General features: G+C 44.5%; 1 protein-coding gene across 1 annotated transcript in view; it reads right to left on the bottom strand.

The window, feature by feature from the left end:
• The window catches only part of pmfbp1 (polyamine modulated factor 1 binding protein 1), a 549552-nt gene that overhangs the window by 188370 nt on the left and 333511 nt on the right, over positions 1–27671 (bottom strand). Inside the window, exons 18-19 of the mRNA XM_078400784.1 lie at positions 23935–24081; positions 20145–20312 (exon numbers count right to left, since the gene is read on the bottom strand). Of these exons, the coding sequence (XP_078256910.1) occupies positions 20145–20312; positions 23935–24081 (315 nt within the window). The remainder of the gene's footprint in view (positions 1–20144; positions 20313–23934; positions 24082–27671) is intronic.

The raw sequence follows: 27671 nt of genomic DNA, 5'->3' as shown, positions 1-27671 counted from the left end.
GGGTGACTTCAATCTACATATAGATTGGGTGAACCAAACTAGCAGGGGTGCTGAGGAAGAGGATTTCTTGGAATGTTTGAGAGATGGTTTTCTAAACCAACATGTCGAGGAACCAACGAGAGAACAGGCCATTCTAGACTGGGTATTGAGTAATGAGGAAGGGTTAGGTAGCAGTCTTGTTGTGCGAGGCCCCTTGGGCAAGAGTGATCATAATATGGTAGAGTTCTTCATTAGGATGGAGAGTGACAAAGTCGATACAGAAACAAGTGTTCTGAACTTAAAGAAAGGTAACTTTGAGGGTATGAGGCGTGAATTGTCCAAGATAGACTGGCGATTGATGCGGAAAGGGTTGACGGTGGACATGCAATGGAAGGCATTTAAAGGTCGCATGGATGAACTACAACAAGTGTTCATCCCAGTTTGGCAAAAGAACAAACCAGGAAAGGTAGTGCATCCGTGGCTAACAAGGGAAATCAAGGATAGTATTAAAACAAAAGATGAAACATACAGATTAGCCAGAAAAAGTAGCATACCATAGGACTGGGAGAAATTCAGAGTCCAGCAGAGGAGGACAAAGGGCTTAATTAGGAAAGGGAAAATAGATTATGAGGGAAAACTGGCAAGGAACATAAAAACAGACTGCAAAAGCTTTTATAGATATGTCAAGAGAAAAAGATTAGTTAAGGCAAATGTAGGTCCCTTGCAGTCGGAAACAGGTGAATTGATCAAAGGGAACAAGGAGACCAATTGAACAAATACTTTGGTTCTGTCTTCACTAAGGAAGACATAAACCGTCTGCCGGAAATAGCGGGGGACCGGGGGTCTAATGAGATGGAGGAACTGAGGGAAATCCAGGTTAGTCGGGAAGTGGTGTTAGGTAAATTAAATGGATTAAAGGCAGATAAATCCCCAGGGCCAGATAGGCTGCATCCCAGAGTAGCCTCAGAAATAGTGGATGCATTAGTGATAATTTTTCAAAACTCTTTAGATTCTGGAGTAGTTCCTGAGGACTGGAGGGTAGCTAATGTAACCCCACTTTTTAAAAAGGGAGGGAGAGAGAAAACGGGGAATTATAGACCAGTTAGCCTAACATCGGTAGTGGGAAAATGCTAGATGTGATAGCATTACATTTGGAAAGTGGTGAAATCATCGGACAAAGTCAGCATGGATTTACCAAAGGCAAATCATGTCTGACGAATCTTATAGATTTTTTCGAGGATGTAACTAGTAGAGTGGATAAGGGAGAACCAGTCGATGTGTTATATCTGGACTTTCAGAAGGCCTTCAACAAGGTCCCACATAGGAGATTGGTGTACAAACTTAAAGCACACGGTATTGAGGGTTCAGTGTTGAGGTGGATAGAAAATTGGTTGGTGGACAGGAAGCAAAGAGTAGGAATAAATGGGTCCTTTTCGGAATGGCAGGCAGTGACTAGTGGGGTACCGCAAGGCTCAGTGCTGGGACCCCAGTTATTTACAGTGTATATTAATGATTTGGACGAGGGAATTGAATGCAACATCTCTAAGTTTGCGGATGACACGAAGCTGGGTGGCAGTGTTAGCTGCGAGGAGGATGCTAGGAGGCTGCAGAGTGACTTGGATAGATTAGGAGAGTGAGCAAATGCATGGCAGATGCAATATAATGTGGATAAATGTGAGGTTATCCACTTTGGCGGCAAGAACAGGAAAGCAGAGTATTACCTGAATGGTGACCGATTGGGAGAAGGGGAGATGCAACGTGACCTGGGTGTCATGGTGCACCAGGACCTTGCCCATCTCCTGTGGCTCCACACAGAGGTGACCGCTTTGATTCCTGTGAGGTCCCACTCTATCTCATTACCCTTTTCCCCCTTATGTATTTATAAAGTCCCATGCATTCCCAGGCTCTCACAGATAGTGGCAATCACACGATTTTCCCTGTTGTAGTGATAGATATTTCTTGCAGCACCTGGCCATCGGCCAAAACCACGAGGTGTAGAAAGGTCATTTAAGTAGAATATATTATGAAAAGATTAGGACTCAACACTGACTGCTGGGAATGCTGGGTGGCAGTGTGCAATGCAGACAGAAGTCAAAACAGACATTCAGGTGACAGAATGAACTGAAGAAGTTAAACTTTATCTATCAAGATCATCTGAAAGCAATTAAACATTCTGAAGCTGGTTTTGTTCTGAGGAATTACGGATGCTTTGTGCAAGTTTTATTTAGTATCAGTATGTTCAGCAGTCACTGCATCAATAAGAGTGGGCCACAGAACAGCACCCTCAATGCAACCACACAGTTTAACTCAGCCAGAAGCAATCCACCATTCAGGTGTGCTGAGAAATCCTGCCTGGAATTGGGTCACTGAAAGCAGAGGTCACCCCACCAAAGAAAGGCCAGAGACATTTCATCAGCAAACAGGTGGTTGAAAGATCTGTAGTTCAGTGAACAACTCTGCCAGTTCTGGCTGGTAGACCATATGATCAGCCCATTATTTTCTAGCGTTACAACTGATTCAGACAATGTTACGATGACCCAATTTTTACCAGTCTCGTAAATGGGAACTACATTTTTGTAGGTAAAACCCAGCTGGGGCTACATTTAGAAAACAGTGTATGTATCAAATAGGCAAAATAGAAAAGATCATTCATTCAGTTTCTTTCTATTCATGACATTGCTTTGAAACTCTGCAAACAGATGAATATTGAACAAAGCTTAAAGGCCTCATCAAACAAATTAATCAGATCCTGCTGATTGTTTTAATTACTCCAGTCTTTTGTTGGCTGTTTATTCAGAAGGTTCAACATTTCCTCGGGAAATGCCAGGTGAACTCATAAATTAGTCATTTATTCACAAAATGCTGGAGTAACTCAGCAGGCCAGGCAGCATCTCAGGAGAGAAGGAATAGGTGACGTTTCGGGTCGAGACTGAAGAAGGGTCTCGACCCGAAACGTCACCCATTCCTTCTCTCCTGAGATGCTGCCTGACCTGCTGAGTTACTCCAGCATTTTGTGAATAAATACCTTTGATTTGTACCAGCATCTGCAGTTATTTTCTTATATCATAAATTAGTCATAATCACTGTAGTTCAGATGTAAATATGCATAAATCCATTAAGCAAATAACTACATGTGTGAAAGAAAATATTAATATCCTTTCTTACTTAATTTTGATTGGAATTGAACAAGGCAACGAAAGGGTGTTTGGATGAGACAATTGGCATCTCTCGTTGACCAGGTGTAGAAGAGGTTTGTGGGAATCGGCAAAATAAGATTAGACATATTACCTCTTGCCTAGGAATGTGTTGAAGGGTGGATGGTAAATGTAAACATGAAATAGTAGACGGAGATAAGGAAGCCTGTTTCTCTCAGCAGTGTGTTACAGTAGACCACCTGTGCCCCCTACCACTAGTAGCGTAGATACGTTGCAGTAAATGGGGGGCTTATGATTGGCTTGGAGGGGGGATGGTGGTGCGGTCCGTCTAAAAGGTGAGATAGAATAATGTCAAGATGCCCTTGTATTGTGTTTGACTTGTATTAACCATCTGTCGTTGAATAAGATTGACATAGAACAAAAAGTATGTTATGACTAGTGAAATAATTGGTACCCATGTAGTAGATAGTATGTTTTCGAATAGTTGTAACTAACAAAAAAACAAAAGTTGTTTACTGCACAGTATAACTGTCGGCTAATTCTGCTATGAAGTCAGAGAATTGGTGAGCAGTTAACTGCCGCCATCTCTCCAATGATATTGTGCAATAAAGTTTCTTGAAGCAAACCTGCAAAGTCTTAGCTTTTCATTTCCCTTTAATTTCCCTCTAAATGAATTTCTTCCACAACATGGTTTCATGCAATGTTACTTACTGACTTTGCACATTTGGAAAGCGGAAATATTTTTAAAATACACTATATGAAAAACTATAAATGTTAATTACCGCAATTTTATAAAAGCAATAAATAGATTGGAATAGGATTTGATATTCAGCATTCTTAACAGGATAATAAAGTTATTCAGCATGGAAACAGACCATTTGCCCAGCTCACTCATGCAGGTCAAGATGCCTTCCTGAGCCTGACCCAATTGCCTGCATATGGTTCATATCCCTCTAAACATTTCCCATTCATCAACATGCTCAAATGTCTTTAAATGTTATAGCTGTACCCACGTCTACCACTTCCACTGGCAGCTCAAGTCAAATCAAGTCAAGTTTGTTGTCACATACACATACACAATGTGCAGTGAAATGAAAGTGGCAATGCCTGCGGATTGTGCAAAAAAAAATTACAGTTAAAGCATATAAATTAAAGTTAATACAGAGAAGACAAAATTTAGTCCCTGGAGTTATAATAGTTAACAGTCCTGATGGCCTGTGGGAAGAAACTCCGTTTCATCCTCTCCGTTTTCACAGCGTGACAGCGGAGGCGTTTGCCTGACCGTAGCAGATGGAACAGTCCGTTGCTGGGGTGGCAGGGGTCCCTCATAATACTCCCTTCTGAAAAAAAACTTCCCTCACATCCACTTTATGTCTTTCCCCTCTCATCCTAAACATGTGCCCTCTACTTTGAGACTCCCCTACAAAACAATTGTGACACTGGGTCACTGATTCTATAAGTGCACCCCTCCGTCTCCTTCTCTCCAGATCAAACAATCGCAGCCTTTCGAGTTTCTTACAACTCAGGCCCTCCAGTCACAGCAATTGTGAATATTTTGGCACCTTCTCGTCCTTAATCCTGAACTATCAGGATTTCTGAATGGTCACAAAGCAGATCATTGGAGATTACCTGTATTATTTTAAGATGATTGAATTTTTTTTTTCCACGAGAAACAAAACACACAGACTGCATTCAAGGTGGAGGGGTGACTTAGAGGTCCCTTTGCTTGCCAGTTTGATTCTCCTTCTCATACTCTGACCTATCTGTCTGTGGCCCCTTCAATGGTATAATGAGACCAATTTAAGCTTGAAAAACAGTGCTGCATCTGCTGTCTGGGAACTTTGTAGCTATCAACATTTAATTTTACAACTGTTGGTATCACACTCTCCCTGTCTGTATTAGAGCTGACCATTTCTGCTGTAAGGTACCCATTTATGATATGGGCTCTGAAGAAGTCTGAAGAAGGGTCCTGGCTGGAAACGTCACATATCCATTTTCTCCAGAGGCATTGCCTGACCCGCTGAGTTACGCCAACATTTTGTGTGTTTTTTTCTGTATGAGATAAGCTCAGTGTTTCTCTCAAATGGCACACCTTGGCGTACTGGCCATGCACCAGAGTCCTGCATTTAAGGACTTTTTAAAATAAATAAATAAAATTTAAAAATCTCTCTCTCTCTCTCTCCCCCCTTCCACTCCCCCCCCCCCCCCAAACTGGGTGACCTCGACAACCCATCCCCAAGGCAATCCTGGCCTCATCCAATCAAAGATACTATGGCGAGTCTGGAAGCTTGTTCTTTGTTAAAGAAGTTTATTGCGGCAGCAATATTCGATTACAAAGTATAACAAATGGATTTACAGACAACCATTAAATCAAACTGTTCGCTTCGAAGTTCTCTTCCCACTGACTGGTTTTGGGCGCCAAAACCACCACCTGACCTAGCTGGCCAATCCGAGGGTTCGACTCTCAGGACCAATCCCTATGGTCGCTACATGACCCCCCCAGAACCCGAGGTACAGAATCTAGCAGGGAGCCGGACTTCGCGACCAGAACGAGTAAGGAGAGGGGCTGCAGGCACCACAGGAGCAGGGGGTCCCGGGTCAGATGGAACTGCAGGAGGGCGGCCCCGCCGAGGCGGCTGACCAACCAGGACAGGGCGGTCCTGATCCAAGTGTGCAGGTTTGAGCCTGGACACAGAGACGAGCTCACTCCTGCCCCCAACATCTAAGGTGAAGGTGACCGTCCCTTTACGCAACACGCGGAACGGTCCCTCATAGACCCTCTGTAACGGGGAACGATGGGCATCTCTACGCAGAAACACAAATTCACAGTCCTTCAAGGCAGTCGGTTCATGCACCATGGAACACCCGTGACGTGAAGTAGGAACTGGAGCCAGGGAACCCACTCGCGCCCGGAAGGATGCTAAAACCGACGGAACCGAGGGCTGCTGACCAGAGGGCTCCGGAAGGAAATCCCCGGGCACCCTGAGTGGCGAGCCATATACCAGTTCCGCAGACGAAGTTCCGAGGTCCTGCTTAGGAGCCGTACAGATGCCCAAAAGTACCCAGGGGAGCTGGTCTACCCAGTCAGGGCCGTCCAGCGGCGCACTGAGGGCCGCCTTAAGCTGTCGGTGGAAACTCTCCACGAGCCTATTAGCCTGTGGGTGGCACGCCGTGGTCTGCTGCAACCGGGAACCGTACAGCTCCACTAACGTAGCCCAAAGGGTAGAGGTAATCATGGACGGAACACCGAAGCGGGCCACCCAATGGAGGGCCAGGACCCGGGCACAAGAGGCGGCAGAGGTGTCGGACAACGGGAAAGCCTCAGCCAACGGGTAAACCGGTCAACCACCGTGAGTAGGTGAGTGTAGCCCCTGGAGGAAGGCAAGGGTCCAACTAAATCAACGTGGATATGGAAAAAACGGACCGCAGGTACCTCAAACTCCTGTACCGGAGGTTGGACATGCCTGTGAACCTCAGCGGTTTGGCAGGGAACACAGGAACGGGCCCAAGCGGCTACCTGCTTGCGCAGGCCGTGCCACACAAACCTATCGGCTACCAAGGAAGAGGTGGAGCGGATGGACGGGTGCGTGTGAGTAAAAATATGTTGCATGGCTTACAGAAAAAACACCGATGAGACACTTCTTCTTGTATGCCAGACATACGGAGATAGTACGGTTGATTTAGCTAAAGCTGCAAGCCACAGTAAAGACTACAACTGCCTTCTCTGGAAGTGGCTAACGACTTCTGGAGAAACGAAACTTAGCTTAGGAAAACACATTAAAAGGTTGTTCGTCACAAGATAGGCGGAGTATGTGTCACGTGGAAAGGTTGTTTGTCTCTGCCTATAAAGACTGACTGAATGTAACCAAGTCAGGCGAGACTCATACAGATGCTGGTCCTCTGTGAGACGCTCCCTCATAAGAGAATAAAATCAGGCAACCGTCGAGTAACTAACAACTAAGTGTGGACACTGAATTTATTTATCCACATAATTGGCGCCCAACGTGGGGCCCCACGTCGTGTGATTGACCAAGAAGTACTGAACGAGAGCTCCAAGTAAGTGCTTTTTGGGCTATCAGACGCGCTGGGGCACACGAATGTAAATCTAGAAATCGACGGTTGTCGTAAATCTGAAAGGGACTGGACAGACATAAACTTCTGCTGCTGCTGGAGATAGGGAGGGTGACCACTGTTTCAGGGAAACAGGGACGGTTGAAATAAGGGAGTTATTTAAACAAAGTGTCAGGGACACAGTCAAGTCGGACTTGACACTGTTTCAGGGAAACAGAGGGACGGTTAAAATAAGGGAGTTATTCAAACCAAGTGTCAGGGACACAGTCAAGTCGGACTTGACATGGGGTCTTCAAAATCAAAGGCAGAATCGCTGACGGGCGATGAGAGGTTTATGTTTGGGCAGGACCAGAAATGTTGCAGATATACAAAATTATGGAAGGAAAAGTTCCAGTGGAAAGGGACTTTAAAAATAGATGAATGTAACAAATTAGTATGTGCTATAAGTAAGAGAGCAAATGGAGATGTGGAAATGAAAACTAGAATGGGATATCATGAAGCAAGGTTATGGCTAATGGAAGCAAGGAATCGCCGGGATGGGGAGGATAAAAGTTGAGAGGAAGAGGAAGAGGAAAGGCGAAAGGAAAAAGAGGCAGGTGATGAAGGGAGAACCCCTACCGGCACACAAGTAACAAGTGCTTTTCTAAACAAGGAAGATAGTGATTTGTGTGTTGTAGAAGGACGAAGACCACCAACACTGGCACCGGCAGGACCACCAGCCCCAGCGAAGACATCTGTTCCGATAACGACACCTGCGCCCCTATACCCACCGGTCCCACCATCCGCGCAACCTTCATACGATTGGACAGCGCACCGTCGGGACGGTGGAGGTGACCGACGACAGGAGGAGTTGGACCGCGCACCAGACCTAGATCCACCCTTGCCCTCCAAAGGGGCAACGGGATACGATCCATCGGACAAAACGACGTCCCGGCTGCGATCAGGTGGGGTGTATAAAATGTTTGGGGCTATGGAGGATGAAGAAACAGACAGAGGTGACATGTACCCACTAATACAAATGCCAAATCCACATGCGCCAGCAGACGGTGGGGCAGCAGTCCCCTTGTACGTATACCGCCCCTGGACGGCAAAAGACGTACGAAAGGCCGTTGAAGGGATTCCGTCGCCTAAAGGGAATTCCGGGCCTTTCCAACGCGCATTCCGCCTTATAGTGGACAGTTACTAGTTAAATCTGGGTGAAGTTGAACAAGTTTTGCATGACATGCAGAAAAATGCACCCAGCAAAGAAAAGGATCGCTGGAGACGAGAAGGAGCAACCCCTAATGTACAAGGAATCTGGACGGCAACAAACGGCTTGCCCATTCTTCCCAAGTCCCTCTATCGATATGCGGCTATTACGAGCCATGGGGTAACCCATGTCTCGTCAGGGGGAATGACAAGGATAGTGGAAGACCATTATCAACATTATGGGTTTACAGGGTACGCGCAACGGCATTGTGTGCTCTGTGATGTCTGTAGTCGGTACAACTATCAGGGAGCCGTCCGCCAGAAGCCCGGTCTGCTCCCACAACCAAATTACCTTTTTCAAATTTTGAACTGAGTATGTGCAAAGGGGTGAAGTACTGCCTGGTGATTATTGATGTTTTCTCCTGATGGGTTGAGATCTTGCCCACTTCTACAGCCGACGCCCTAACCGTGGCCAAAGCACTAATGTGTGACATCATTCCTCGCTTCGGGGTCCCGGAAACGTTGTATAGTGACAACGGCAGTCACTTTGTGAATGAAATTGTGGATCGCCTGGCTACCAAAATGGGCATTGCATGTAAACGACACTGCTCCTACTATCCACAGTCAGCAGGATTGATTGAGCAGACAAATGGAACGGTGAAGAATAAGTTAAGGATGGCTATGGCCGAGACAGGGTTCGGGTGGGTGGATTGCCTCCCCTTGGTGTTGTTAAATATGAGGATGACACCAGGGAAGGGGGGTCCCTCACCATATGAGATACTGTTTGGGAGACCTTACACGTACCCCGGGCTGCAGAGGGAAGAAGAAACGGTAAATGGAAGAAGCAACACTGGCAGACTATATGCGTAAACGGCTAGATAACCGAACCTCTGCTATTGCTCCCCCAGCACCAGGTGAGACAGGAAAGGAAGACCTTGAATTGAAGGTAAGGCCAGGTGATTGGGTCTTTGTGAAAGTCTTGAAGAAGAAGAAGTGGAATCACCCTGCTGGGGTATACTGGGTATGCGCTGACCAAAGTGGGGTAGATAACTGTTGTGAGTTCACTATAGAAATAAAGCGGGATTCCATCCTGGTGTTTTGGGCAGAGAATGGGGAAGTGTTCCAGATAATGGAGCAACCAATGAATAAGGCAGAGCCCACCAAGCCACTAGCAACGGAGGCCACCACAATATATCATATCATATCATATCATATACATACAGCCGGAAACAGGCCCTTTCGGCCCACCAAGTCCGTGCCGCCCAGCGATCCCCGCACATTAACACTATCCTACACCCACTAGGGACAATTTTTACATTTACCCAGCCAATTAACCTACATACCTGTACGTCTTTGGAGTGTGGGAGGAAACCGAAGATCTCGGAGAAAACCCACGCAGGTCACGGGGAGAACGTACAAACTCCTTACAGTGCAGCACCCGTAGTCAGGATCGAACCTGAGTCTCCGGCGCTGCATTCGCTGTAAAGCAGCAACTCTACCGCTGCGCTACCGTGCCGCCCTTCATACTGATCATACAGGCCCATCCGATTAAAGTAGTGGAGATTAAAGGGTTTGAACAGTTACGAGCCAACTTAGAGGTAGGAACGGGAACGGACAGAACAAATGAGTGGATAAAGTCGATGATGTACACCACCCGAACAATGGGAAAGGAAAACTGTTATGCCTGCGCCGCGGCTAAACCACGGTTGGTGCCCACGGCGTTTCCCCTTAACATGCGGGGAGTACGATGTATGCCGTCATTATATACGAATAAGGAGAGACCTAGTGATGAGTCATGTGCAGCATTACACTACTTGTTTCCACCTATCACGGGGCAAGGGCAACAGGCCCCGCCCTTTGTGGTCCCAACTAGGGGACAGGGGCACTTCGAATGCTATAACAGGTACAAACATGGGGGACAAGAGTTGGGCCATTTGACGGGCTGTAATGAGACCATAAACGTCACTAACATATCCCAGTTTGCCAATCAATCCGTAGGACGAGCGGACGTGTGGTGGTATTGTGGGGGGAAAATATTAAGGACCAAGCTCCCAGCAGGATGGCAGGGGACGTGTGCAATGATTCAGCTAATTATGCCATTTACTATTATCACCCAAGGAATTGGGAAGAACGACGCAACTAAGGCCCAGGGAAGGGTTAAGCGCAGCCTGAGGGTACAGGGGTCGTTTGACACACACATTTATATTGACGCTATTGGGGTACCCCGAGGGGTACCGGATGAGTTTAAAGCTCAAAATCAGATCGCGGCAGGATTGGAGAGCGCGTTCTTCTGGTGGTCTACGATCAACAAAAACGTAGTTTGGATTAATTACCTATTTTATAATCAGCAACGATTTACTAACTATATTAGAGACGCAGTTAAAGGATTAGCCGAACAATTGGATAAAACGAGCCTTATGGCATGGCAAAACCAGATGGCTTTGGATATGTTATTGGCAGAGAAGGGGGGTGTTTGCGTAATGTTTGGACAAGAATGCTGTACCTTTATTCCCAATAACACTGCCCCCGATGGAAGAATTTCTTTGTCTCTACAATAACAACTATTATTGTATGCGTAACGTTGTTGACATTGTTTGGATGTTGTGTTATACCTTGTATGCGGGGACTGACCCAGCGCTTGATTGAGACAGCGCTGACCAAGCAGGAAAATATGATGTACGAGTCCCTCAGGCAAGAGGAGCCAGGTGACTCCGAGAAGGAAATAAGGCCAGATGTGGAAGGTGAAGCATCGGCGGACTTAAGTCCCGAAGATCACATGGTTAATGTACAACTTTATGAAGACTCTTGTGTATGAAGGCTGTGGGCACAAGGCACGGAAGTGTCGGGCCACGGCTGGATGAAATGAAGAAAATTGTTATAAAATGTATGTTACATGTATAAAAGGGGGGATTGTGAGTAAAAATATGTTGCATGACTTACAGAAAAAACACCGATGAGACACTTCTTCTTGTATGCCAGACATACGGAGATAGTACGGTTGATTTAGCTAAAGCTGCAAGCCACAGTAAAGACTACAACTGTCTTCTCTGGAAGTGGCTAACGACTTCTGGAGAATCTAAACTTAGCTTAGGAAAACACATTAAAAGGTTGTTCGTCACAAGATAGGCGGAGTATGTGTCACGCGGAAAGGTTGTTTGTCTCTGCCTATAAAGACTGACTGAATGTAACCAAGTCAGGCGAGACTCATACAGATGCTGGTCCTCTGTGAGACGCTCCCTCATAAGAGAATAAAATCAGGCAACCGTCGAGTAACTAACAACTAAGTGTGGACACTGAATTTATTTATCCACAGTGCGCCAGCCCATGAATGGCATCAAACACCCGGCGCTGAAGGGCGGCCGGCACCACCGGCCTAGGGCGGGGAAGGGAAACATCACACCAGACTTTTGTACCCGCAGGCCCGCAAGCCACTTGGGTCAGCTTCAACCCCGAAGTGGTGGACTGGTATGCTGAGGTAGTGTCCGCCAGGTGCTGTGCCTCCGCAAGCTCCTGGAAATCCACCTCGCATTCCACCGCTGAAATTGGGGAAATGGCTGGCTGGGACAGGGCGTCAGCAACGGCATTCAGCTTACCCGCGACATGTCGAACATCGGTAGTAAACTCTGAGATGGCCGTCAGGTGCCACTGCTGGCGGGCCGACCATGGGTCGGATACTTTCGAAAAAGCAAAAGTCAATGGTTTGTGGTCCGTAAAGGCCACAAATGGGCGGCCTTCTAAAAAATACCTAAAGTGGCGGACAGCTAAATAGAGAGCCAGAAGCTCTCGGTCAAAAGCGCTATATTTCAGCTCAGCCGGATTAAGCTGTCGGCTGAAAAATGCCAAGGGCTGCCAACTGCCATCTACATGCTGTTCCACAACCGCTCCAACCGCCACGTCCGACGCATCGACCGTCAGGGCCGTGGGGGCGGAGGCGCTCAGGTGGACGAGCATGGTGGCGTCTGCCAGAGCCACTTTAGCTGCCTCAAAGGCCGTCTCCGCGGCCGCAGACCACTCCAACTCCACAGGTTTGCCTGCGAGACACTGGAAGAGCGGACGCATGACTGTGCCGCTGCCGGCACGAACCTATGGTAGAAATTCACCATACCCACGAACTCCTGCAACCCTTTTACCGTGGTGGGCCGCGGGAAGGCACGAATCGCCTCCACCTTGTCAGGTGAGGTGATCCGGTGTCCTAAGAAGTGGAGGCCAAATTGACACTTGGAGGGGTGTATGATGAGCCCGTGGTCTTGGAGTCGCTTGAACACCGTCCGCAAATGTACAAGGTGTTCTCGCACCGAGCGGCTGGCGACCAGGATATCGTCCAAATAAATGAAAACAAAAGACAAATCTCGACCCACACGGTCCATCAGCCGCTGGAACGCCTGTGCCGCGTTTTTTAAACCGAAAGGCATACGCAACCATTCGAACAACCCAAACGGAGTGATCTTGGCAGTCTTTGGAATGTCTCCCGGATGCACAGGGATCTGGTGGTAGCCCCGCACCAAGTCAATTTTGGAGAACACTACGGCACCTTCCAGCCCGGACGAGAAATCCTGGATGTGCGATATGGGGTAGCGGTCCGCCGTGGTGACGGCGTTAAGGCGCCGGTAATCCCCACATGGCCTCCACCCCCCAGATGCTTTGGAGACCATATGCAATGGAGAGGCCCACGGGCTGTCGGACCGACGGACAATGCCCATTTGTTCCATCTTCTGAAATTCTTCCCGCGCCACCTTGAGTTTGTCCGGCGGCAACCTCCGGGCCCGCGCGAAAACGGGGGGGGCCCCTCGGTGGGAATGTGATGGACAATGCCGTGCCTTGCAGAAGGGGTGTCGAAACGCTGAACCAGCAGCTCCGGAAACTCAGCCAGGACCGCAGCATACGGGTCGGAGACCGCGACGATGGCCTGGACAGTCGGGCTGGGCGGGGTGGCCGGCGGTGGAGCAGCGGGCTCGTCGCTGCTAGCGGAGGGTCGAAGGCCTTTACCTCGGACATCGGGAACTAGCGAAAAGGCCCAGAGGAAATCTGCACCCAGGATCGCTTGACCGACTTCCGCGACGATAAACGTCCATTCGTACGTGCGGGTGCCTAAGGACAGAGACATTGCCCGTGTACCATATGTGCGAATGGGGCTACCGTTAACTGCGATGAGGGTAGGCCCTTTCTTACCCTATCGTGCTTCAAGGTCGGTCGGCGGTACGATGCTGACTATGGCTCCCGTGTCGACCAAGAATTCTGTGTCCGTGAATCGATCTCGGACGTAGAGGCGTCTGTTCTGGCCAATCGCAACCGCCTCTATGTACGATCGGCCGAGGCATTTCCCGAGAAGGTGCAACGCGAGCGGCAGTTGCGGGCTTCTCCACCCCATCTCAGATGATAATAGCACCAGCCGCGCTTGTGCGGATCTTTTTGGCGGGCTGGGTCCTTTTGGCGGGCTTTTGGAGAAATGGCGGGAGTCGCGGCGCCATCTTGGTGCCGCTGCGGGCTTCCCGATGGTGCCGAGACCCTGTTGATCGAACTATGTTTCTTCGATTTGGACGCCATAAGCGCATCGGCTTTCTCCGCTTATGCCACGGGGTCCTTAAAAGAACAATCCATGAGCATAAGCCTAACGTCTTCTGGCAGTTGCTCTCGAAATGCCTGCTCGAACATGAGGCCATCCTTGTGCTCACCTGCCAGCGCCAACATTTCAGCCATGAGGGCGGACGGCAGCCAATCTCCGAGATCCGGTAGGTGCATAAGCCTCGCAGCTCGATCATGCCTACTGAATCCGAAGGTTCGAAGCATGAGTACTTTCAGCGCCTTATACTTGCCGTCTGCCGGAGGGGAGGTGATGAACTGCATCACCCATGCGGACGTCTCAGGCGGTAGGGCGCTGACCAGGTAATAATACTTTGTCTCGTCCACCGAGATGTTTCTTAGGTGGAACTGGGCTTCCGCATGGGCAAACCACAGGTGGGGTTGATGTGCCCAAAACGGAGGAAGATGAACGCTGACCGCGTTTAGCTGCGGTACGCCGGGCGCTGGAGCCGCAGGAGGAGCACCTTGTTCATCCATGGTAGATGATCGGCTAGATCACGTCGGGGTCACCAATATGGCGAGTCTGGAAGCTTGTTCTTTGTTAAAGAAGTTTATTGCGGCAGCAATATTCGATTACAAAGTATAACAAACGGATTTACAGACAACCATTAAATCAAACTGTTCGCTTCGAAGTTCTCTTCCCACTGACTGGTTTTGGTCGCCAAAACCACCACCTGACCTAGCTGTCCAATCCGAGGGTTCGACTCTCAGGACCAATCCCTATGGTCGCTACAATACTCCCTTTATTGTATCCATTCTCTTCAGCCTAAAACTAACGTATTGTCTAGCTCTTCATGTTCTGATGGATAGTCTCAACCCTAAACATTAACTCTCGTTCTCTTTACACAGATGGTGGCTGATGGTGCAGTTTTAGTTCCATTATTTAAGAAAATAATAGAATAGCATTGGAGGCATCCAGAAGAGCTTCCCTGCATTGGACTGGGAGGGGGGTATCCTTTCACAAATAACTAAAAAGGTTGCACAGGTACTATTTGAAGTTTAGAGGAATGGGGGAGGGGGGGTGACCTTTTTGAAACAGATTAGATCCTAAGGGGGCCATTTCATGGGACTCTGCTTCTGAAATTCTGTTCCATTTACTTCAGTGAAACCAAATTTCAGATACAAAGATGAAGGAAATGTTCACATGGGAGAGTTTAAAATAAGGGAAAATAATTATACAGATAAGCTAAACTAATTTAATAGTCATTTAAAACTGGCATGCGGTTCTTGCAGAAGGCAATAAATCTCTGGAATTTTCTAACCCAGCGGAGGGTAAAACACTAGAGATATTTAGAGAGGAGATAGATACATTTTTGAATGATCAGAGAGTTGAGGGCGAGGTGGCACTGACATCGAGGAGCAGTTGAGTCCCGAGTAGACCATCCATGGTCCAAATGAATGGTGGTGGGAGGGGGGGGGGGGGGGGGCGGGGGGGGGGGGCATGAGGGTGCTGGTGTTGCTCGTATTTGTGTGGGTGCTGAATGTTTCCAACATTTGCTGGTTTTGAAATTGATTTCCAAGATCTGCGGTTGTTTGATTTTCACATCCTGTTCGTTTGTTTGATCTTTAGGAAAACATCCAAGTGTTCCAACTGTTTAAAAGCTCACACTGTTATAACATAATGTTGCCTTCCAAAGAAAACCTTAAATGCTAAAAGCTACCCATAGCAATATAACTCTTGCCAATTTAATTTGCAAGTTAACAATTGCTCTTCACCTTTTAAAAAAATGTTGTTTCCTTTAAAATCTGGTCAATTTTTGAATATTGGATATCCAATATGCAAGAAATTTCAAACTACTAACCAAATCCAAAATTTGTAGATGAAGCGTATGTGTCCAATCTAGATACCCAATCAAAAACGATTGTAAATCAATTGATTTTGTAGGATAGAAATAATGCACATCTCTTTGGACATTGGTGGAATTAATTCTTTTTATGAACTGTCACATCTGTCAAACTTTATAAACCTTTTCTGCCATATACCTTGCAATCCATTCTGAAGACACTTTGAACAAAAAAACCCGGGAGAAATGGTTTGTGCACTTGCATGAAATCCCCCAAGATTGCAGCAGATACATATGACTTGTTTCTGAAATTCAATTACGTTGGCTTCAGCGAAAACCAAATTTTAGATACAATGTATCAGAATGGACACAAATTTTAGATACACTAGTAGTAGCAATTAAAGGTGAATTCATAAAAAGGACTTTCTAGATGTTGAACAATCCGACGTTGTCAAATCTTAATAACACACAAATATATTTTCTGCAAATAACATTCTAACAGCATAACTTACAGAACGCACTGCACAAAAGTAAACTTTTATCAATTGCTTCAGTCCAAGAAAATATGGCTTACGAATATAGGTGCACGATGAAAGTTAACTATATTCAGTGCCCTGCAGCAAATTTCAGTAGCAATCAGTAACAGAGATTGGCAAAATGCAGGAAATGATGGATCGAAGTGTCAGGAGATGGTCAAAGGTTCAGGCAGTTTAGTACAGTTGGCCAAAAGGTTTTTACAGATGGGGATAGTACCAACAATCGTTAGGAAAGTGCCCGGTCTGGAGTGAGTGAATTAACTGAGAAATGTTTATTATCATGTTTCACCCTTGGAAAAATACATTTTCAATTACTCACCCCTTAAATAAATGGAAATCAAATTTATTTGCCTTCAAGTTTGGATAAATGTATCTATGCAAATATATTTACATAGTATAAGGTATAAAATAAGTTCTTAATTGAACCATTTTAATGAAACCAAGGTTTAACGCAATTAACTTTTTAGTTAAAAAATGACTTTTAACTGTAGTTGACGGTAGTATTAAATACATGGCATTGGGCCTTATGGAACTACATGGCTTCAAATATTAGTGCTAGGACTTAATATCAAATTACTGATTAACAATTGGAGTTTTGGCTGGGTCTTACAGCCTGTCTAATTAGAATCATCTGCACTACTAAAGCGCTGTATTATGCAGTTATTCTAAAGCAATAGGGAAGTGTTAAAATCCCTATGAGCAGGTCTGCTTTTCCAGTAAGTAAAACCTGTTTTATCAAGCCGTGAATTATGTGGACCTGCTATTTCGAATATCAGATTTTTGAGTCCTTTGGAGGCTTGAGACGGTTCACTTCAATCAGCAGGTGTGGCATACTGGTGGAATATTGACTCCACATACACTCAGCTTTCTTCTCCTAATGAATATAGTTATTCATTTACCATCATCTGGCTCGGATAAGCCAACATCAAACAATAGTGCTCCAACATCTGTGTAGAATTTAGTGTATTCAAATTTGAATCGAAATAGAATACACTTGATTAAGCGATCATTATTTAATTGTCACGTTTTAATCTGGAGGAAGTATATTGCACAATGCTTAATCTCAACAGCAGACAAAAGAAATGCCTATTTTTTTGATTCAGGAAACATCTTCAGCCTTGATACATTCTTCACCATCAACCCACTGGGAATTCATCATTATTATTCTACTGCTATATTCTACAAAAAGTAACATCAAACACTTCACAGTACAGAATGTAGACATAATTTTATTACCCCAAGTACCTTGAGGCTGTAGGGAATGGACTGCTGAGCAGGTTTCAGAATAATAGAGAATTGATTTTGTAAAACATAGAAATAGTACACAAGTCAATCTAAATTATAAGATTCTTGGCGCAAACATAACAATTGGAAACAAACTGTTCAATGTCTGCTGAGGCGGCAGGCAGAGATGTTCAGGTGAATCACATTTTTCTACTTTGAAACAACAAAAACATACTTGGATGAATTGAAAAGTTAAAGTCCTATAAATATTCTAATAACTATGGTGCAGAACTTTCTGAAATGGGAACACCGCCTGATCTCACTGCCATCTTACCTGCTGGATCCACATTCAATTGGAGCAAAATTTCCAGTGACAGCCTAACTGGCCTAGCCTTGCAATGATAAATAGCAGGTCCTCTTGTGTAAAACGTTTGGTGTTAGCTAAGCCACATATAAAGGCTTTGCAATTGTCAAAATACTCAAAGAGTGTGAAAGTTTTGGAATATGCTTAAAAGCATAAATTAATCATACCTTTCAAATTATTTAAGTTGATTAGTTTAAAAAATGTTTAAGTTAACGCAATTAATTAAAAAAATGTAAATTGCTTTCAACTTCCGTATCTTCTCACAACCATTCTTCCCCATTGAAATAAAGGGAGTTGCTGAATTTGTGATAGGCCTAAATTGATGCAGGTTAAGTGACTGATTTCCCAAGGACATCAAAGGAAAAGTGATTTTCTGCTTTTGACAATTTACTATTTTACCAAAGCCAATTAACCTCAAAACCTGCATGTCTTTGGAGTGTGGGAGGAAATGAGAGATCCCGGAGAAAACCCACGCAGGTCAAGGGAAGAAGGTACAAACTCCATACAGACAGCACCCATAGTCAGGATCAAACACAGGTCTCTGGCGTTGTAAGGTAGCGGCTCTACCGCTACGCCACCTTGCCGCCCATGTCTTAGAAAGTTTGTGATCTCGGCATTCATGCATGCTTCATGCAGGAATCCCAAACCTCCTCACCATCATGCAGGGAGTGCCAATAGGTTCATGCGGAACTGAGGGCCAAATGGTCTGTTCCTGTGCTATACTGCTCTATGTTCTGAAACTGTTGCCATTTATCAGGAATATCGGGCCCATTATAATTTCTAGAATATACTGGTTATGGTGCTTTCAATTATTAGCCGTAATCCTAATTTATCGATTTTATAAAGTTACATTAAACCATGGATTCATAGATCATACAGTGTGGAAACAGGCCCTCCGGCCGATCTTGCCCATACCGACCAGCATGTCCCATCTAAACTAGTCCCACCTGCCTGCGCTTGGCCCATAACCCTCTAAACCTGTCCTATCCATGTACCAGTCCAAATGTTTCTTAAACATGGAAAGACGCAAAATGCTGGAGTAACTCAGCGGGTCAGGCAGCATCCTTGGAGACCATTAATAGGTGATGTTTCAGGTTGGGATCTTTCTTCAGGATGATTGCAGGGGTGGGAGTAAAGAAAACTAGAAGAGAGGAGGGGCAGGACAAAGCATGGCAGGACAAAGCATGTGAATACAGGCAAAGGGGGATTTTGATTGGGAGATTGTTGGACAAAGGCCAGAGATGAACACACAAGTGTGAGACAAAGGGGTTAGAGAGTTGCAAATTGTGAAGCAAGCGACTGACGATGTATGAAATCTTTAGGGATATAGATGGAGGGAGAGGAAAAAGATAGGTACATGCTCAGTGGAGAGGAGGGGCAGGAGGAAAAGAAATGGTGTGCGTGTGTGTGTGGGAGGGTTATGGGGAAGAGAGGTGTTTTATGTAGAGCTGAGTTTGGAGAATTCACTGTTCATACCGTTGGGTTGCAAGCTATCTAGGCGGAATATGAGGTGCTGTTCCTCCCGTTTGTGTGTGTTCTCACTCCGGCAATGGAAGAGACCCAGGACAGAAAGGTCAGTATGGGAATGAGAAGAGGAGTTTAAATGGTTAGCATCTGGGAGTTCCTGCAGGCCTTGGCGGACCGAGCACAAGTATTAGGCAAAAACGGCCGCCAAGTCTACGCTTGATCTCGCTGATGTACACGAGGCCACATTGGCCATAGGCAAGACCAAATGTAGTCTCGGTAAACATTTCGCCCATTGGCAAAACCAAGCGTAAACTCGGCGACCGATCCACCAATGTCTACTGGATCTATCGGATGGTAACCATTTTAACTCCCCTTCCCATTCCCATTCTGATCTTTCTGTCCTGGGCCTCCTCCATTGCCAGAGTGAGGCCACACGCAAACTGGAGGAACAGCACTTCATATTCCACTTGGCAGTTATGCACTCTGCATTTACATTAAATAATGTTGTATGCAATTCAGATTGCTTAAACTGGGACAAATAGTCATATATTTTTAACTAACAAGGAGTTAGTTTTCTGTAGCTGTAATTTTCCTTTGCCGAAATGCTAAATATATTGTTAATGCAGTCTTTGATATACATCTTTCCATGCCAAAGTACTTGATTCAAGTTAATGCAACTGTCAAAACGAGGAGAAAAATGAGAGGGTATTGAATTTGCAGCTATATACATTTGCTATAATTATTCTTTAAATGTTTAGCCATATACAGTATATTTGCAGCCACAAAGTGGATTTACCTTGCTCTGGAGTTCAGAGACTTCACTTTGTAGAGTCTGAATTTCATTTTGCAGTTGGTGTATAGTCTTCTCCTTTTGTGCTGAACTCTTCTCGATCGAATCCTGGGTATTGTGAATAGATGAGAGTTCTGCATTCAACTGTCTAATTGTTTCTTGACACTGATGCACCTACAACAAAGATCAACAGTTGGTGTGACATTATGCAGCAAGCCCACACAAAATGAACATATTTGGATATAAACAAACCAATATACTTAATGAAAATATTAAACAGTGAGACATCATAGCATCCTTATAGTTAAAACTCACTCGTCTATCATTAATAAAAATGTGATGTTTTATTACTGTATCTTGTTCCTTAAAACACATATGAGGATGAACCCAAGAAAATTAACCTGATAAGGCTTAAAGGAGTTTTGGCCATAAGATCATAATGTCACACGTGGGATTGCACTGTCAGGGCTCTACAAGTTATTATTCCTGATTGTGTTCAGAGTTCATTTAGAATGCAAAATTACATTGCCAGCAAACTATAAGGCACTGGAAAGTGCATATTAAACCTCTGCTCCATGGATGGTCGACAAAAGTAATTAGGTGGAAGCAAATTCATGCACTACAAAAGAAAGAAACCACAAGCCCAAGCAGTTTAGAGATGTAACTGCACAGCACAATATTTTAGTGGGGTAGGTCACAATTTTTTAAACAAAAACCAAATCATTAAAAGTTGCTGGGAATGTGCAATGACAGTGATGGTGTACAACATTCATTTGACATTACATGCATATTTCTTTCCATGCATAAAAGGACCATGAATAGCTTAGCACTGAAGCAGGGTAAATTAAAGGGCCTAATCATAACCTAGCAAGTGCCAGGAACTTCAGTTGTCTTCAGTTAGTTTCATCCTTCAGCTTAACAGAGTCAGGGATTCTTTTCCTCTGTGCAGTTGCCCCAATTACCTTCTCAACATTCGCCCTCCTCACTGATCATCAACGCAGCATCCCACAATTGCATCCCTTACATACACCCATTAACTTTACAAATCTCACTTACGAAAGTCCCACCAAATGTCTTCCCCAAGTCATCTTGCAATCCTCCCATTACATTTCACACTTGCACCTCATGTACAGAATATCAGAGTCTGTGGCTTCACACAAAATTTCCATGAGCCTGCTGTGTCAGAAAAGCATTTCTGTTTGCATTACAATTTCTAGGGTCAGCTTAGGGGCGTCATGGTAACGCAGCGGTAGAGTTGCTGCCTGACAGTGCTTGCAGCGCCAGACACCCGGATCCAATCCGATATTACGGATGCTGTCCGAATGGAGTTTGTACGTTCTCCCCATGACCTGCGTGGGTTTTTTTCTGAGATCTTCGGTTTCCTCCCACACTCCAAAGACGTACAGGTTTGCAGGTTAATTGGCTTGGAATAAGTTTGAATTGTCCCTAGTGTGTGTAGGATAGTGTTAATGTGCGGGATCAATGGTCGGCATGGACCCGGTGGGCCTGTTTTCACGCTGTATCTCTAAATTAAACTAAACTTATTAAAGTTTGAAAGCCATTTTACTGTGGGTCAAGAGTTTCGATATTTGACTTAGAGCATTCTTACCAGGATTATTAGTAATGTTAGTGATAAATATTCATGGCAATAATTTACAAGAACAATTTGCAGATTCCAATACAGATTCCAATGTTTATTTATTTTTTGCTGCTGAATTAAAATGATGTGCAAAATCAATTGCAAAACATCTTTGGCATCTCTTGCCATGCATATGGTATTACACATGGAGGGGAATATGGAGTTTCAGAAAGAGGCCATATGTGCTCAGAGAAAAATCTCGGAGAGGAACAATGTGGGTGCCATCTACACTGGCCCACGTTCGACCCACCAAGCCCGCACCGACTAGCAATCACCCCATACACACTAACACTATCCTACACACAAGAGACAATGTACAAACTCCTTACAGGCAGCACACGTGGTCAGGATCGAACCCAGGTCTATGGCACCGTAAGGCAGCAGCTATGCCACTGTGCCGCCCTGGAGTTTGGAGTAGGTTGAATCATTGTCAGAAGCTGTTAAGATCATTGTGGTCAAGAATTTTTCTGGCTCATTCTACCATAAGCTGGAGATGATGAAAGCAAAGCTTTGCATTTGATGTCAGTCAGAAAACAGCATGCGGAGCTATCAATAGTTTTGCTAGAATTAGAGAACTCCCTCCAGTTCAGGGTCACATTGAAGCATGGTTGTTGTTTTATTGGCATTAAACAACAATTCCCATTTGGTGTAGTTCATGCACAACATTTCATGAATATCAAAGAACAGTATTCTGGCAATATTCATTGATGCATTCATTTTTCAGCAGTTCATTGTGCTATTTGTATTTGTTGCATCACAAACATATTGAGCTACAAGGATATCTGTTGACAAAATATCTTAGAAGACCAGAGTATCTCATGCATATTTAGGAACCTGTAGAACAAGCATTATATTGCTGACAGAGCAGACTACTAAGTCCTTATCCACCAAGCACTACAGAAGTATGAAATCCAGGGAGCTGGCACCTATGCTACCCCTTCTCCCTGCCCTCACTGCAGGCCACTTCTGTTCAACATGTTATCACGTGCGTAGTCCAGATCTAAATAAACTACTGAATCACAAATATCATCTGAAATTATGACTAACAGAGTTAATTAAAGATGCAGTATATTTTCATATTTATTTTTCGTCATTCTCCAACCAGCTCCTGAAAGAAATGGATGGAAGTGCATGCTTACAACATTATAAGTTTGAAAATCAAAAGAGATTGCAATGTGAAGGAGAAATAGAACGTGAGAAAGATGGACCGCATATGTGATAGTTGCTGCCTGCCATTATGTGCAAATTGGTCTGCAAGAGAGTGAAATGTGTTGGTGTATGTTTACAGAACTTGAGTGCTTGAGTACCTGGCACTGTGTAGAATTATGCAAAGATGCACAGGTGCAAATGTATGTTGGGTACGAGTCCTCTCAGACAAAGATGAGTGGTGGGTGTATGAGTGTGGTGTATGCAATTAGTAAGAGATACCATTCTAAGATATCTCACTGACCTTTACCACACCCATGAGGTCAATGAAATTCTCAGAGCAGTGTATCCTGACCTTCCGGATTTCATTTCTAATATTGACCATAACTATCTTCTCCTATTGATTTATGGAAGTACGTTTGTCTGGATGTTCTCGTTGTAGCTAACCTTGAAACAATGTTAATGAAAAATCTCCTCAGATTTGCTTCCCAAGTAAGTTTGATTTCTCATTTTCCAATTTTCTGTATTTTCCGGAGAAATTATAGCTCTGTGGTTTATTCAATATTTCAGTGATCTATCTAGTACTTTGGAGAGCTGTTGGAACACTATACAGCCCCTCATGTGAATGATAGTTTAGAGATACAGCGCGGAAACTGGCCTTTTCGGCCCACCGGGTCTGCGCCGACCACTGATCCCCGCACATTAACACCATGCTACACCCACTAGGAACAATTTTTACATTTACCAAGTCAATTAACCTACAAACCTGTACGTCTTTGGAGTGTGGGAGGAGACCGAAGATCTCGGAGAAAACCCACGCAGGTCACGGGTTGAACGTACAAACTCCGTACAGACAGCACCCGTAGTCGGGATCGAACCCAGGTCTCCGGCGCTGCATTCGCTGTAAGGCAGCAACTCTGCCGCTGCGCCACCGTGCCGCGATAAACATATTACAGGAAACGACCGTGAGCTGATATAACAATCAAATATAGTTTAGAATATAACAGAGACCTCCTTTATGGATTCACGATGAAGTGTTCTATATTCTTGCAGCTGTCTCTCCACGCTCTGGACTGCCTTGTCGCTGTTCTCTCTCTCCAACTCTGCTGCTTTAAGTTGTTGTTTTAGATGCTCCATCTGCATCTCAAATTGAAAAACCTATTGTGATAGGAAAATAAAGAAAAAGACAAATGATCGCAAAGCTATTTTCTCACCTATGGAAACGTGATTTTTAATAACTGTGGACTAATGGCTTCAGATGCTTGTGAAGTCTAAACAATAAAGCTTTCAATAAATTTGTAAATTGCAATTCTAAGAAATAAAGATAGCCCTGCTGATTTTAACACATGGTACTTCTACATTGAACAGAAATAATGAATGCATGCGGATTGAGAACATTTCCCAGGTTCCAGATGCACAATATACCCAAGGAAAACATTTTAAAATGTAAGAAACGTGTTAACCTGAGCTTTGTTTCAAAACGTTTAGGATTCTTCAAAGTAGGTTCAAATAATTTGATTCAAAAAAGTACTTCCAGTGCAGCACACTGTCAGATGATAATTGTTATTATCTCAGATACCCAAAATCCAGTCAGGATTTCTATAAACCTTTAGTTTGGATCACATGGTTTTATTTTCTACAACTATCAGACTTTTGAACCAACGTGCACAACACTAATCCACGCTCAGCAACGGAACACCTCCGACCACCTCTGACACTACTATGGACTTCTTTTTCTCCGTGTGAATTTCTGCACTGATGTCCTGTTTTTTTGCAGTCTTTTTCTTTTCATTGCCTTGTAGAATTTATGTATAATTTATATTTTTGTGTATTGTCTGAGTCTATACAGTGCACTTAGAAAATATTCAGACCCCTTCACTTTTTCCACAATTTGCTACGTTACAGCCTTATTTTAAAATGGATTAAATTCTTTATTTTAATCATCAATCAACACACAATACCCCAAAATAACAAAGCAAAAACAGGTGTTTAGAAATTTTTGCAAAGTATTTAAAAATAACTGAAATATCACATTTACATAAGTATTCAGACCCTTTACTCAGTACTTTGTTGAGGCACCTTTGGCAGCGATTACAGCCTCGTCTTCTTGGGTATGACGCAACAAGCTTGGCACACCTGTATTTGGGTCATTTCTCCCATTCTTCTCTGTAGATCCTCTCAAGCTCTGTCAGGTTGGATGGGGGGCGTCGATGCACAGCTATTTTCAGGTCCCTCCAGAGATGTTCGATCGGGTTCAAGTCCGGGCTCTGGCTGGGCCACTCTAGGACATTCACAGACTTGTCACGAAGCCACTCCTGCGTTGTCTTGGCTGTGTGCTTGGGGTTGTTGTCCTGTTGGAAGGTGAACCTCCGCCCCAGTCTGAGGTCCAGAACGCTCTGGAGCTGGTTTATATCAAGGATCTCTCTGTACTTTGCTCCGTTCATCTTTCCCTTGATCCTGACTAGTCTCCCAGTTCCTGCCACTGAAAAACATCCCCACAGCATTATGCTGCCATCACCATGCTTCACCGTACGTATGGTATTGGCCAGGTGATGAGCGGTGCCACTTGGCATTTAGGCCAGAGTTCAATCTTGGGTTCAGCAGACCAGAGAATCTTGTTTCCCATGGTCTGAGAGTCCTTTAGGTGCCTTTTGGCAAACTCCAAGCGGGCTGTTATGTGCCTTTTACTGAGGAGTGGCTTCCGTCTGGCCACTCTCCAATAAAGGCATGATTGGTGGAGTGCTGCAGATATAGTTGTCCTTCTGGAATGTTCTCCCATCTTCACAGAGGAACTCTGGAGCTCTGTCAGAGTGACCATAGGGTTCTTGGTCACCTCCCTGACCAAGGCCCTTCTCCCCCGATTGCTCAGTTTGGCGGGGCGGCCAGCTCCATGAGTTCCAAAGTTCTTCCATTTAAGAATGACAGAGGCCACTGTGCTCTTCGGGACCTGCAATGCTGCAGAAATTGTTTTATACCCTTCCCTAGGTCTGTGTCTCGACACAATCCTGTCTCGGAGGTCTACGGACAATTCCTTTGTCTTCATGGCTTGCTTTTTGCTTTGACATGCACTGTCAACTGTGGGACCTTGTATAGATAGGTGTATGCCTTTCCAAATCACGTACAATCAATTTAATTTACCACTGGTGGACTCCAACCAAGTTGTAGAAACATCTCAAGGATAATCAATGGAAACAGGGGATGAACATAAGCTCAATTTTGAGTGTCATAACAAAGGGTCTGAATCCTTATGTAAATGTGATATTTCAGTTATTTCTTTTTACAGAATACAGAATACAGAGCTTTATTTGTCATTCGGTACCAAGGTACCGAACGAAATTACATAGCAGTCACACAAAAAAAAAGAACACAAGACACCTAACCCCAACACAAACGTCCATCACAGTGACTCCAAACACCCCTTCACTGTGATGGAGGCAACAAAACTTTCACTCTCTTCCCCATGTCCACGGACAGACAGCTCGTCCCCGACCGACCCGCACAGTCCCCGCAAAGGGATGGGAGTCCCCGCGGCCGAGCCGCACCGGGCGCTGAAACGTCCCGCAGCCGAGCCGGGCGATTGAAGGCCCCGCGACCGAGCCTTTGCAAAATTACTTTGCAAAAAATTCTAAACATCTGTTTTATCTTTTTTATTATGGGGTATTGTGTGTAGATTGATGATAAAAAAAATGAATTTAATCCATTTTAAAATAAGGCTGTAACGTAGCAAAATGTGGAAAAAGTGAAGGGGTCTGAATGCACTATGCCTGTGATGGTGCTTCAAGCAAGACTTTCATTGTACCTGTACCTATCTCTTGCGTTACCATGGAGCTGTTTTCCTAATTGAGTATTTTTGCACTAATGTTTTTTTGCAGAGATATTTTCTTTTCTTATAGACGTTATCTGTGATTTATGTATCATTTATGTTTTTGTGTGTTAGTCCGAGCCTGTGTGCCTGCAGTGCTGCTGATGCATGCAAGATTTTCATTGCTCCCGTACCTCACCGTACTTGTGAACATGACAATTAGCTTCACTTGCCCTGTCAAGTAACTAATTTATGTTACCACAGTCCTAAAATGAGCTGGCAGAATATATTTTCTTCTGCAAAACAATTCCTTGCTGAGCATCAAGGCTAAAATGACCCCCAGATGCTTCATAAAGTGAATAGAAAGGCAAATGGTTGCAAAGTTATGGAGCAAAGCTTAAAACCTTGAAATAAAACATATATTTTTATTAGTTGGGAGAATAAATTAATAATGGAGGAAGAAACGGGGTGGTGAGGAAAAGCTGCAGATAGGGGGGGGGGGTCTTTTAAATCTTTAAAAGATTTGGTCTTTTATTGTTATTTACCGTGTGTTACTGTTATACTAGGTTCAGTATAACAGTAACACATGGTAAAGGGCAATAAAAGACCAAAAGATAAGCTGAAGATGCAGAAAACAAAACAAAACTAGAGAATAATTCAGTGATAATGTGGGGGATGGTTGTAAATAAGGACAAGAATTTTAAGTTGAAGGAGTAGTCCAATAGGGAAGAGTTAGGAGTCATTTGACAAATGCGAAAGAGAAGCAGCTTCTCCAAAGGTGAAATATATAAAGATAATCAAAGAAAGCTATTGAAAAAGCATATTATTTGATGCTGTAGTTAGGTTATAGCTAATCAGAAGCCTGCATTCAATACCTACTCTGTTAAAATAATACAAGGAGGAAGGAAAATAGTAAGGTAATGAAAAGGCAGAGGAAGGATTGATT

This window comes from Rhinoraja longicauda, chromosome 6 (assembly GCF_053455715.1).
Source record: "Rhinoraja longicauda isolate Sanriku21f chromosome 6, sRhiLon1.1, whole genome shotgun sequence".
In the NCBI taxonomy this organism is placed as follows: domain Eukaryota; kingdom Metazoa; phylum Chordata; class Chondrichthyes; order Rajiformes; family Arhynchobatidae; genus Rhinoraja; species Rhinoraja longicauda.
Note: the sequence above shows the minus strand (reverse complement) of the source record. Positions and strands in the feature narration are given on the sequence as shown.